This window comes from Diadema antillarum, unplaced genomic scaffold (assembly GCF_040938485.1).
Source record: "Diadema antillarum isolate AM-2024a unplaced genomic scaffold, OU_Dant_1.0 seq00001638_RagTag, whole genome shotgun sequence".
In the NCBI taxonomy this organism is placed as follows: Eukaryota; Metazoa; Echinodermata; class Echinoidea; order Diadematoida; family Diadematidae; genus Diadema; species Diadema antillarum.
In genome coordinates, this window is record NW_027272344.1 from 328,107 (window position 1) to 341,246 (window position 13,140).

Here is a 13,140-nt window from a genome sequence, read left to right on the forward strand (position 1 = left end):
GTGACAGCATGGAGGATGATGTTGCAGATGGGAGAAGGGAATGAAAAGCAGGAGGGAGACGTGGTGGTAATAGGGGTAATGGAGGAGATAAGATACTTGATGCATAAGGAGCAACATCAAGTGGTCTTGAAATGAGTGGTGATGGAGCGGACGAAAGAGACGAGGACACATTAAAAGGTGGAGATAACAACAGCAAAGATGGAGATGGCGTATGTGACACAGGAAGAGAACACGGAGGAATAGACGCTACTACTGGCTGGATCCCAGCCAGAGGCAAAGCTGGTTGGAGTGGTGATAACAGCAAAGATGAAAATGAGGAAGATGTAAGGGAAGATTGAGACATTGGAAAGGAGCACGACATTATCGACTGAGGGGAGGAAGAATGTGCCTGAACGGATGAGAGAAGGGGTGGGGTCTTCAAGGGAGCTGAGCATGAGGATAACAGTTGTTGAGTTTTGTGACAGCTCTGCAGTGTATCTGAGGTTTCCGATGCAACTGTGACATGACTCAGAGCTGATGGTGATGTAGAAGTTTCTTGGAATTGTCTTGTAAGTGGAGGAGCATTTGGGTTATTTGGGAGAATCGATGATGCGGCTGTACAACAGCATAAAGGACTGGGAGTCAAGAGAGGAAGATGATGTTCAGTAGATGTGTTTGGATCAACCGTTGTTGCCAGACATGACTTAATTAGGGACTGTGTAGGTAGGGTTGACAGGTCACACAAACTCTGCGATTGCCCTTCGAGTGTCAATGTATCTGGCGGTGTCGGCTCGGAGAGAGGAGCAAGTGATGATGGTGGCGACAGCATCACTGATGATGCATTCCCTACCATGGATGATGATGTAGATGAAGGTGGTGTGTCTGATGTAGGTGTAGAATTAGAAAGCAGTATGACATGCAGTGATGGTAATGATGATGATAGTGATGTTGATGATGATGATGATGATGATGACGATGATGACGATGATGATGATGATGATGATGATGATGTTGATGATAATGATGATGACACTGATGATGATGATGGTGGTGGTGGTGGTGGTGGTGGTGAGTGAGATGGGGCAGTAGGACTTTCAGAATTAGTCCTGGAGGATGGAGCATCAGGGCAAGAGGGACCTACGGAGGGTAGAGGGGGTTTACTGGTCACCCTTCCTACCCTTGGTGAGGTTTGGTTATTTGCTAATGGGGGCAGTGTGATCATAGTTTGAGCTAAAAGAATGTAGGTACATAAAAGTGCAAATATGGCATATTGCAATTATGAAGGAAAGAGAAAAGAGAAATGACACATCACTCATTTTATCATACATACTCTCAAATAAAACATTTTAGTACTGATGAATAGAGAACAGCAAAAATTTCAAATTAGTTCAACAAGTCAGATCAAAGATATGCAATGGATTTTCAAGCAATAGATGAAATAATCATCAACATGCTCAAAGAGAACTCATGAATATCATAATTTCTTTCATGAACACAACAATCAAATATCAGTCAAACCATGAAAAGAAATAACTATTAGAGCGAGAAACAAAGTTTGTACAATCAGACTTCCAAACATGAATTCATACACTATATAAACATTCATATTTCATTCTTAATGAACAAAATAGTATATCATGCAATGAAATACAAATGTTCAATAAGTGTATGAATTCGTGTTTGAAAGTCTCATTTCATAAATGTACATAGAATGATGTGGATGGAAGACAGAGCTATGCTTTGTCATCAGACTATGAAGATGATCTCAGTTGGGTATTTCTCTTCTTAAAATCATATGGATCAACAAAGCTGGAATTTCCACACAGCCATGGGAAATAATCATTGCAGAGGCAAGATCTAATAAATGTAATTTTAAAAAAAAGGACTTATGTGATTTTGATGGCCAAGTGTTTCATCAATATTTCTTTGAAGCAACATCGCCTTTGGTGAATACAGAAATTATATAAGTCCGCAATATTCACCTATCTGATGCCTACAGGTTGACATTTTAATTTTTCATATCCACTTGAAAGACACAGACAAGCACCTGTACAATTCATTGAGGCACCATCAGTTGCACTATCTCTGCACTGTCATACCATCGTCATGGCAACCCAGAGATAATTCAAGACATATTCCCTTGCCTGCTATCTATAATGCACAGTTGACTAAATCATTGCACAGCAATTAAGGCAGAAGCCATCCCTAACAAAGTCTCTAAAATCACACCGGCATTCCTACTGACGATGACAATTTTTTTTTTCCCAAGCATAGATTCTCCTTTACCTTCATACAAATGGTTATGACATATTTTGAGAAAGCTCAAAGGGAAATTTATGAAAAGATCCAAGATTTTCTTCTTTGTTTGTTTTTTTTTTGCAAAGTCAGTAGATATATTGCCATATATAAATGTTGTTGTATATTGGAGTGTTTTAAATCAACATCTTTTGTGATAACTATGCAAAATCAATGGGAGGGGGGAGGAATGGCCACTACCATAGAGCAATCCTTGATTGTTGTTAGTGGTGATCAGGGGATGGCATCTATAGAAGTATTTGCATTGCATGGATGATATAACCATCATACACAGATTTCATGTGACTTAGATTTGAATCATGCTATCATATTCATGTAACTCTATTGTGAGCATGGTATCCACTCTGGGCTTGGAGGCATCTACATCTAGGATAAACATACTGAATATGGACTTATTCAAATGTTACTTCATTGAATTTTTGGGGTGACATTTTCCATCTATCATAAATTGAATGTTTCTTTTCTACAAACATCTTGGTGTAGAGAATTAAATTACTGTATTTGTCTTGCTAAATTTATCTTGTAAGGGAGAAGTATTAAGGCTTGCCTTGAATGGGTTTATTTGGCCATGGCAAGCAAAAAAAAAAAATCACTTCAGGCTCAAACATACTCTTTTGTGGAAAAAAAAAGAGAAAAGTACCTCAAACTACCAGTATGCAATGAACCAGGAAGAAAATTGTGGTAATGTTCAAAGGAAGATGAAAACTAATAATTAACCTTTGCAATTCAGCAGTGGTAAATATGTATCAATCTAATAAATTTCTTTAAATTAAAAATTGATTGCAGTTCATGATTCTTTCCCCCTACATAAAAGAGCCCAAAACTCAGATGAAATTTATGAAAAGGGCTAATTTCATCTTCCAAGACTATGGTCAATGGTTTCCTATATCAACCATGGGCTATGCCAACTTCTGGTTCCAAGGGGCCAGTAAGTTGTGAAGATTGTTAAATTCCTGTCACTGCACAGTAAAGTATAAAATGAAACAAATAAGAAACTTAAAATAATTACTACCATGGAAACTACCCTTGCGAAATCTATCATTCTGGAATGTCCATTTTGATCCAGATTTCATAGTATATGGACAGGGCAAGGGAGGGTAAGCCATGCCATATAATGTAAAACCAGAATGATCATACATTAAATTTTAGGTCTTTCACAAGGGTATATAATTATGTTCTCAGGATGTAATAATTTGGGTATATAATCATTCATCTGGATGGGGGTCACTCCAAAATATCACTCTACATTGGATACCATGTAGGCGTCTCATCCTGGGCGGGATTGGTGGACGACCAGTGAGGGGATGTCCTGATTGGACAGTTCAAATGAGACATAACAAAAGTGACTCACAAGATTTATCAGGAAATGTCTGTGCTTGACGCACACATGCACAACTTGATTACAAGTGCTGCTTCATATCGTCGGTTGAGAATGATAAGGGCATTAAGTTGCCACAAAACCCATAGTGTTCAAGACAACTTAAAACCCTTTCTTATTCTCAACAGACGATATGATATGGTTCTATTGGTATACTAAGACTGCCATTGCCAATGTCATTTTCTTAAAAAGGTGACACTGATACTATTCTACAATTTTTGTCTAGGTGCAGATATATAAAACTTCATCTTTGAGAAATATTTCTCCACTGACTAAAGAGTGGAAACAAATGTTGGCAGTAAACAAGTCAACCAAATTTGAGTAAAGCTCAGGATTAACTGGATATGATCGTGATCACATGGGGCAAACAGGACTATTGTGTACTGGTACTAGGAATTGATATACAAAATACAGAGCAAAATTAAGCCAGATTGTTCCCCATCCTCAACTGTATAATGTCTGCTTGTACAGCAATAGAATACTTATGTAAATGTATAAGAGTTGTTGAACATGTTATGAAACTTGCTGTCACGCAGAGTCATGGTTCTCGTGGGCTGGGGTTTACTACTTTAGCTTTGGGAAACTTTACATAAATCGTGCAACCTACAGCTTTACCAGACTAAAGTATGGTCAGATTCCCTAAAAAGGGCCAACAACAATTTTAGGGTCACGAACAAAGCTTATTAAACTCCATATACCACTCTTGTTATTTTCACTATACTTGTACTAGCATGCGCAGTCTTCAACCCTGATCAGCACTCTCTCACGGCGGCTTGAAAAGTTGTTGTATCCAAACAACTTTCAAGTATCAATTGCAATTCATACTTCCATGCCATAAATTAAGCGTACTCCAAAGAGCTGACAGATTTCTGATGACCACATGCAGCATTGCTACACCTACACGTACATCAAGTGCTCTATCATTTCTGTCAATATGCCATATATCTACAGCAAGTAAAATTTTCCTGAATCTGGACTTCCCAACAATTTCGTGAGTGGCTAAATTTGTAGAAAACATCAATGGATGAAGAAATGAAAGTGTGCACATCACTTTCATGTGAGAATCAGATTGAATATTTTCATGTAGCGCAAATTTGTGAATATAGCCTCCACCTTACAAAATTCATAAAAATAAAGCCCTGCAAAATATATATGGCATAAACATGTACAGTATTTGACACTCAACAACTACCACACCTTAAAATTTATGTTTGTACTACTTCACTTCAAAAACTGCTACCTCCTGTCAAATTCCACTCCATGATAACACCTTTATTACAAAGTTATTCAAATATTTGAATTACCCAAAGGTGCATCAAAGGGAGGTCCAAACATGTTTACAAATATCTCCCTCAACCCCTCACACAAAGTTCTCAAAGTACACTTTCTGGGTTATCACTCCCATTCAGGTGGGAAAAGCATTAAATATACACGACACTGCACATCTTTTCATTCTGAAGAGGGGGGTGGGTTCCATTCAAGAACGGGGCAATTTGTTCAAAATATATGTCATTCTTTGCCATATCCAACAAAGACAAGCATTATATGAATACTCCCCCCCCCCCCCCCCCCCCTTTCAGATTGGAACAATCATTAGCATGGCCTGGTACAGAAAGAGAGGGAAAAAAAAGAGAGGAGAGATATAAATGGTAGGGGAAAAAAGAGAAGAGAGAAAAACTCGCAGGGTAATACGCTTGAAGGTTGATACCTTTGATGCATCTGCAAGATGGCTGGATGATACAATGAAATTAATTCCATTTATCGTCGCCAGCGTGTGGAATAGGCTCAAGCCTTTTTACTGCCAGAGCATAGCCCATTTATCAAACTCATATAAAATGACTCAATTGGCTACATGCTATCCTTCATGCTACAAAGCAGACGATACAAGGCGTGATCTACTGCAACAAATTCGAACCCAGATTTGAATGCCGCAAAAGAAGAAATAGAATGTGCATATTAATCAGGTTCTATTTTAGTTCTGTCATCTTTTGCTTTTGTTTGTTTTGTTTTGCATTGGTTTATTTGTCTGAGCTTAGTGGTTGCTTTTTGTTTGTTTGTTTGTTCATTTTTTGCTAATTCTCCCTCTAAAGGACTTCATGGATCCTTCTTTGATTCTTCAACTTATTACAAGAAATGAAGCACGTATTGTGAAGTAGCTTCAGTTCTTTTATGCAGAATGCCATACATCGAATGTAACTTGTCCATCATGTTACTAATCCCACTATTCTTTCTTTAAAAGACTTGTCATAAAATTGGATACACCTGTTCCTACAAACACTTTACTAAAGTATAGCAATTAAGTATAGTAAATATGTATTTTGATAACCATTTTGTTGGGTTTTTTTTCAACAATTATCTACTGTTTTGGTTGTGTGGAGAACCCATATACCTTCTGTTGGGAATTGAGAAATCATTCTCATGTTTTCACATCAAACGAATACTGCTTTAATATAAGAAAGCTTTTTTTTTGTATGTGTATGTGTAGGCACGTGTGCAACAGTACCATCAAAAAAGAGAAATACCAAACAATTACTTAAAAGCCGGTGTAATATCATGTGGGTTTTGAGCTGGGGGGTCACATATCACCTTAGCTATGGTCAGGATTATTTTCAACTAATCTTGATACATTTTTTTTTGCACTCAGTGTATATCTGTCATGTGCATGACAATATCTCACAAAAGCAGGTGCAGCTATTATTTGTGTTGGTGCACAACAACTTGTTTGTGTGCCTAGCTACTTAAACCTAGGAAAGAGTGATTTCTGAGTGTGCAAGATAGCATATCACCTAGTCATAAAACAAATCAAAACAAAAACTCATAAGATATATATTGCAATGTTGTGTTTTTTATATCAGAAATGCAATGGCTCTTGTTTTGTAAAATGGTATTTTCAGGTCTGCATTCAAGACAAATGATTTCATTCAATCCATTAAGTTTGCCTCAAATCAAACATATGTGTAGTCGAAAATGCTGCCATACTTAGAGTTCTTCTGTTTTATAGAAATGGATACAAATGGTTGACTTTTATGAAAATGAGAGCAGCACTGCAACCATGATGATGCGTGATGGGATGATCTCTCATGAGTATTGTTTGTCAAATCTATTTTTTTTTAAATCAAGAACGAAGCATGTTTACTTGCAGCATTTCAGTCTTGATCAAGACTATCACAGCCATGAATGATGTAGAGTCTTGTGAAAAGAAGCGTTGCCTTCCTCTAAAGGTGTGTCATAATGCTATCTCCGCAGCAAATTTGGTGAGATGCAAAGTGAGTGCAAGGGACTGCGTGACGTACCACGAGCTACTGTGAAGCACAAAATCCTGCTGGGTCTGATGGGTCAAAGGTGATGTCATGTGCCCAGAATCACAGGGAGTGCATTCTGCCATCAATCCAAGAAGCAAGTAGCCAGCTGACATGCAACTTCCCTTTTCAATTCACAATTTGTTAAAAAATCACGGCATCCTAAAAATCGCTAAGGAGGGGATGAAGCGTGGTACGTAGGGATCAACCATTCACAATACAGGGGTGTTGTCGAGGGGCAAAATCTCAGGCTAGTTGGAAGATGGGATTTATCAAGACTGGAAAGAGCCCGCAGATCAAAGCATTTCATACAGTGAGACCTGCACACTGACCTTTGCTCCCAGTTGAGTAATACGAGGCAAAAGAGGGCGCCTCACTTATCTCAGACTCGGAATCATGCCCTGTTGGAGTGATGCGCATGCGTATGCGCCCAGGACCTGGGCGCGCGAGGTGAGGGGAGCCATCGCTTGACAGTCGGCGGACTGTGACTGGAGATGGGGACCGACTACGAGTGACCTTTGTGACCTTTGTCGTGGTTGTCCGCACCACCTGAACACTTCCTGGGTCAAATCCTTGCAAGGTCACGCCATCGAGTTGAATGACCCCGTCTTCCTGGGAAGGTTTGCGGTCTAGGCTTTGACTACCTGAGGTTGAAACAGTTTTACGAAAGTCCAACGCTTTGGCTGTGCTGCCTATAGATAGCCTTGACAAATGAGATCTTGGAGACTCAACCATCCAAAATAGGACACACAAACAAACAAATCAAAGACAAGGTAAACACTTCAGAAAAACAAAGCAAATTCATGATCTCTAAATATAGAATAAATATAATTACATCACTGCTGAAGACATACCTAAACCATAAATCAAAATATTCTGGCATCTATTTCCATACTGCATGTAGTCTACGATTTTCAATAGGTTTTGCTATGGTTTCACACAAATTATCTATGTATTAAGGTGAAAAGATTTGATAATGAGTCATGTGAAGTCAACTCTGGTATACAATACAAATCAAATTTAGATTGAGGTAGTTCATCGTAGTTTTGGAGAAGTTGGTATTGGTGTCATTCTGCCTTGGACCACTTCCTAAATATCCACAGGATATTAAATGATGGATCGCTAAAGTTTAATATCTCAGGGAGGTTCCTGTGGGGGAAAGCAGAGAATCTCATGGGTGTGGCCTACCAGACTTACCGGAGGTCACCAAATGGGGTATGAAAAGAAATTGATGCTGGGCCTCCTGTACTCTTGAGCATAATTAGGAGTGTCGCTGTTGTTTTTCTGTTTTTACTGTTACTGTTGTTTCAGATAGCATATCTCAAATTCATAGTCTAGTATGCTGCCCTGTGCATGCTGATACCTCACCTGTACAAGATGCTGGAACAATGTGGGTAATTCATTCAAAGTTTACAATGCATTATCTATATGCTGAAAAGAAATCACAGTCACAAAATTCCCTGGGTCAGGAACTCTCGTGATGTGACTGTCCGCCAATTCTTTGAGCATTCTCTTGGTATTCATAGATTTCACTTATGTAGAGGAGGGGTTCTAGAACATACTCCTATTCTGCTTGTCACAAAAATCAAGGCAGCTTGAACCAGTGTAAAAACATGTGGAGTTACCAAACTTGGTTTCACACAGACATCATGGTGTGTCTTGCAACACAGACATAACAGTACATATAGGTGTTATTTCTCATATATCCCAATATCCAAGTGCAATAATAACTGCAGTGGGTCCTAAAACATGCAATTCAAAGATTAATGACGCACAACATAATGTGCGATTAAAAAAAAAAACTGTCATCATAAACTGGGTTTCAGGTTGTGGGTAGCTTATCATGCCCCTCTCTGACAAGCACAATAATCCTGGCAAAATACATTTGGGCAGGGAGTCAACAAATAGGGTTCTCTTAGAGATTGATGATACTTACAAACCTTTCATCACGATCACAGCCTTTTCATATCTACATCCCAGACAAGACAAGTTATATTTCAATAACAAACTGTACAAGCTGAAATTTTTGGGAATTTTGAGAACCCACTTTGAACCTCGAAAATAACAAAGCGTGAAAACAACAACCAACAAAAAGGATCTTTCTCCTTTTTAAATCTAGCCATGCCAGTGCTGGATCACACTAAGACTAGTCAATAACTATTGTAGGTTTTTACAGCATGTTGCTAGGGCTATGCCGTAGTGATATCTGGGGCACAACAACACGCTAGTACAGTACTTCGAATGCAGAACAAACTACTGGTTTACGAACAGTGAATCACTGAGTAAAAAACATTCAGTGCTCGTATTGTCACTTGTTACCCATTCTTATTCAGGTTGTGAAAGGTGAGGTAATGATTACTAGACCCTTATAGCTGCAAAATGAACAACACATGAAAATGTCAGACAAGTAGCGATTGACAAAAACATCTGTACGTGAAAATTTCAGCTTGTACAATACAACTCTCTTTAACAATCTGTCCTCTCTCTCCACGTTCTCTGTCAATACAACGATGTTATCGCAAGCGACTGCTCTGCGGACTCTTACTGGTCGTGTCTGCCGATCCCGGACGCCAATATCTCTCACCTGTGCCGGAGAAGCCCGAATCATTTGTGACGATGAGGCTGGACTGGGATGACATCTTGCCTTCTGGATGCAGCGATCCGTTCACTGGTTGCTGTTTCCTGCGGCAGAGGGTGGTAGGAATCGAGGAACGATCGCGTCAACTTTAATAATGCCTCATTTCTCAAGGAGAGCTGATGATCATTACAGCAATTCTTGAAACTCTTTGGGGAAAAAAAGTGATTATCTATATAATTTCAATTTCAAGAGCAATTCCATACCATTTTCAAGGTCATTTTGAATCTAAAAATAGCACTGGCTGTCAGGTGGAGGCTCGGTGGTCTAGTGGATAAGATGCCTGTCTGGAGATCAGAAGGTTGCTCAAGTATATATGTCCATGTTGGCATTGTTGATTAGGAGTTCCAATACCTAGTGACATACCAAGTAGTGTCTTGCTTTGGGGCAATTTATAGCTCCCAGCATTTCTACTTGACAAAGTGATTTGGTTTTATATCGACTTTTAATGAGAAGACAGAATCATTGGCCTTAGCTCATTGCAATGCAGCAAGCAAAATAAAAACTACCCTGAGAATAAAAACTACTGTAAAAGTGGTTTCTTTCGCTGTGGTTTTATTTTCGCGCTTTTCGCACTTTGAGATTGAACCGCGAATTTAACATCACGCGAAAATGTTTTTAACTCGTCATTTGTTACAACGCTATTTTTACCGACCGCGAATTTAAACACACACGAAAAAGTCAGCACCGTTGGAAACAGTTAAAGTTTCTGTACGCGAAAGAAACCACTTTTACAGTATCACACATTTCACCTGACTTGAAACTAGCACAAAAATATAAACATGCAATTACTGTTTAGCATGTACTATGGAATCATATGTTATATCTCTTTGATTCCAAGTTGGAATTAAAAATATGAAATTAATTTCACCCAACTGCGCATGAAATATTAATACTCACATGAATATATGTCATATTTTACAGTAAGCTACCCAGTGTTAGTTGTTATGAATCTAAAGAGAGTCATTCCATACAGAAGCAGTACTGCTGGGGAAACAAACAAACACACATACTCACCTATTAATTGTGAGTTGTAGATCATTTACTTTGTTGTGTAGCAGCTTCTGAGCCTGCGTGAGCGCTAGGTCCCCGGTCCTGACACCATTCAACGTCTCTACGATGTCGCCGACATGAAGCTGAGCCCTGGCCGCCTTGCTCCCCGGGTTGATCTGTTTTGATATAAATAGGGACAGTAATTAGAGCATACCAGTCAGTGTTAGGAAGCTCTGGATCTATGGGTCTTCAGGCTATAGACAGCACACAGCTTTCAAGGGCAGCTATAGATAGACCCTTTCTCTACTTTCTTTTTTGTCTACCAACCGTCCTTTGCTCTGATTATAAATTCTAGGTCACCACTCACATGTATCTATGCATACAAATTGTGCATCTTAGTTGTAATCTCAATGGCATGCGTGAAGTCAAATTTGTAACAGAACATTGTACAACTGGCAGGTGACACATGAGTGGTTTCTAGTTCAGTAGGCACTTGCTTTCCATTGCAATAAGTCCCAAAATGATCTTCTTTGTAAGGGAAAATGAAAATTACTAGAAAGTTACTTGAACAAGTCTAGTAAAGGTACGATGAGTGTTTTGCAGATATGCATTATCAATCATTCCTACACACTGGAGTCATTACAATGCATTACAAATCGTTCTTTATCCCCTTAACTGATCATAGTATTTAGATGGCAGATTAACATCATTGATGCAAGGAGGCCCATTGTGATTCACACATCCCTAAAAAAAGTTTATATTGTATTTAAACAAAAACTCAAAATGCAATACAAAACAATGTCAATTAATGTGTGAGAATGGAACAAAAAATAATGACTGTGATTCCGCATCATGAAACAAAAATTAGTTCATCTTTATATTTCGAAATCCTCACAATAATCTCCCTTGCACAGTGTTTGTGAGTGCCATTTGAGTAAGAACTGATTGTTTGTTTTTTCTTTTTAATCCCATGATTCAACATACCCCTTAAAATCCAGGGTAAAGGTGCCCGAGGTCGTAATCTCCGGTGATTCTTTGGGCATGCCCAGTTTGGAGATTTATAGGCCCGAATTCACGAAGGTGGTACAAAAAAAATGAAACCATGGTTTAAACCATGGACAAAGACCATGGAGCGCCAAGTGATGCATGGAATATTTCGTTACGAAACCAGTCATGTCGTCGATGAAATGATTATTTTGTAACGTAATGACAATATTTTGTAACTAAATGAACATTTGGTCCACAAAATAATAATTGACGAAATGACCAATTTCATAACAAAATATTCCGTGCGACACTTGGCACTCCATGGTTTTTGTCTATGGTTTAAACCATGGTTTCATTTGTACCACCTTCGTGAATTCGGGCCAAAGGGTTTTGATTGAAGTTGAGAGATCCCCCCCCCCCCCCCACCCTTGTGTGAATGGCACCAAATAAACATTCTTTTTGTATCATGAATCAACAAGCCACAAATTCTTGTGTATGCATATGCCCCATGATGCACTGCATAAATGCAGTGTCCATATTAAAAAGCCCAGTCTCCAACTGCACCTGCCCTAGCTCCTCCTCATCATCACAGTAGCTCATCTCCTACCCTGCCCTCGATAACCTTGGAGAAGAGCAGATCTCGGCATGGTCAATCATCAATTTGTGAATGGTCAACTGCACCAGATTCTGCATGCTCAGTCCCACAGAATCATGACTCCCCCGAATCAGTAAAGTACAGCGTTTATTAAAAAGTGAGCAGTGATTGAATAGTCTCACACAACATGCCTCTCCATACTGCTGGAGTCAATAAATCTCTTCTTTTCAATTTGGTCAAAATCTCCAGGAAATTTCATGGAAGCCTTGAGACAGGGCTCGATATTAACGGTGGCCCGGTGGTTCTGGGCCACTAAAAATTGATGTCAGGCCACAAAATTTCCAAAATGCTTATCTTTTGGTGGCCCGATTCAGCAACTCAAAATGTATTGTTGTGTTTGCTTTGCTTTCAGGTCATTACCTTTTCTTTTTGGCCCATCAAAATATCATATTTAAAGACTCTCATGTCCCGTTTGGGCCACGAGAGAGAAAAAAAAGTTAGTGTTAAGCCCTGCACTAGGGTTTTTTACTACCAGTAATAATGACATTACCTTACTTTTAATTGCTGAGCTTTAAAGACATACTAAAAGATGCGTTACAGCACTTGAAAACCTGAGCTACATGGCCCCACATGCTATCAATGTCTCTGATACTTTGCACAAGAGAAGATGTGAAGAAAATGCTATTGAAAATGAGAGCAAAAATCTGTGAGCGATACGGTTGATGCTAATCAATATTTCCCCTTCACAGTAGTCATTTTTTTTTATCTAAGAATAAGTTTCATAGGCATGTTGAACTAGATCACAAATATCTTGATGGTGACTGTATAATTTTAATGAATTTTATCTATGTGAACATCATTATGCTGCTCAGTCGGCAAAGTTTGCAAACTTTTCAAGTTGAATCACCATTATTGTTATACCATGCCTCTATACTGTGGCAGGTAGACAGTGCCGAGT

At 38.9% G+C, this 13,140-nt stretch overlaps 1 protein-coding gene across 1 annotated transcript in view; it reads right to left on the reverse strand.

Moving 5' to 3' along the window:
* Window positions 1-13,140, reverse strand: part of LOC139711295 (uncharacterized) — a 190,100-nt gene that overhangs the window by 120,619 nt on the left and 56,341 nt on the right. The window contains exons 2-4 of the mRNA XM_071623200.1: window positions 10,625-10,776; window positions 9,557-9,654; window positions 7,305-7,616 (exon numbers count right to left, since the gene is read on the reverse strand). Of these exons, the coding sequence (XP_071479301.1) occupies window positions 7,305-7,616; window positions 9,557-9,654; window positions 10,625-10,776 (562 nt within the window). The remainder of the gene's footprint in view (window positions 1-7,304; window positions 7,617-9,556; window positions 9,655-10,624; window positions 10,777-13,140) is intronic.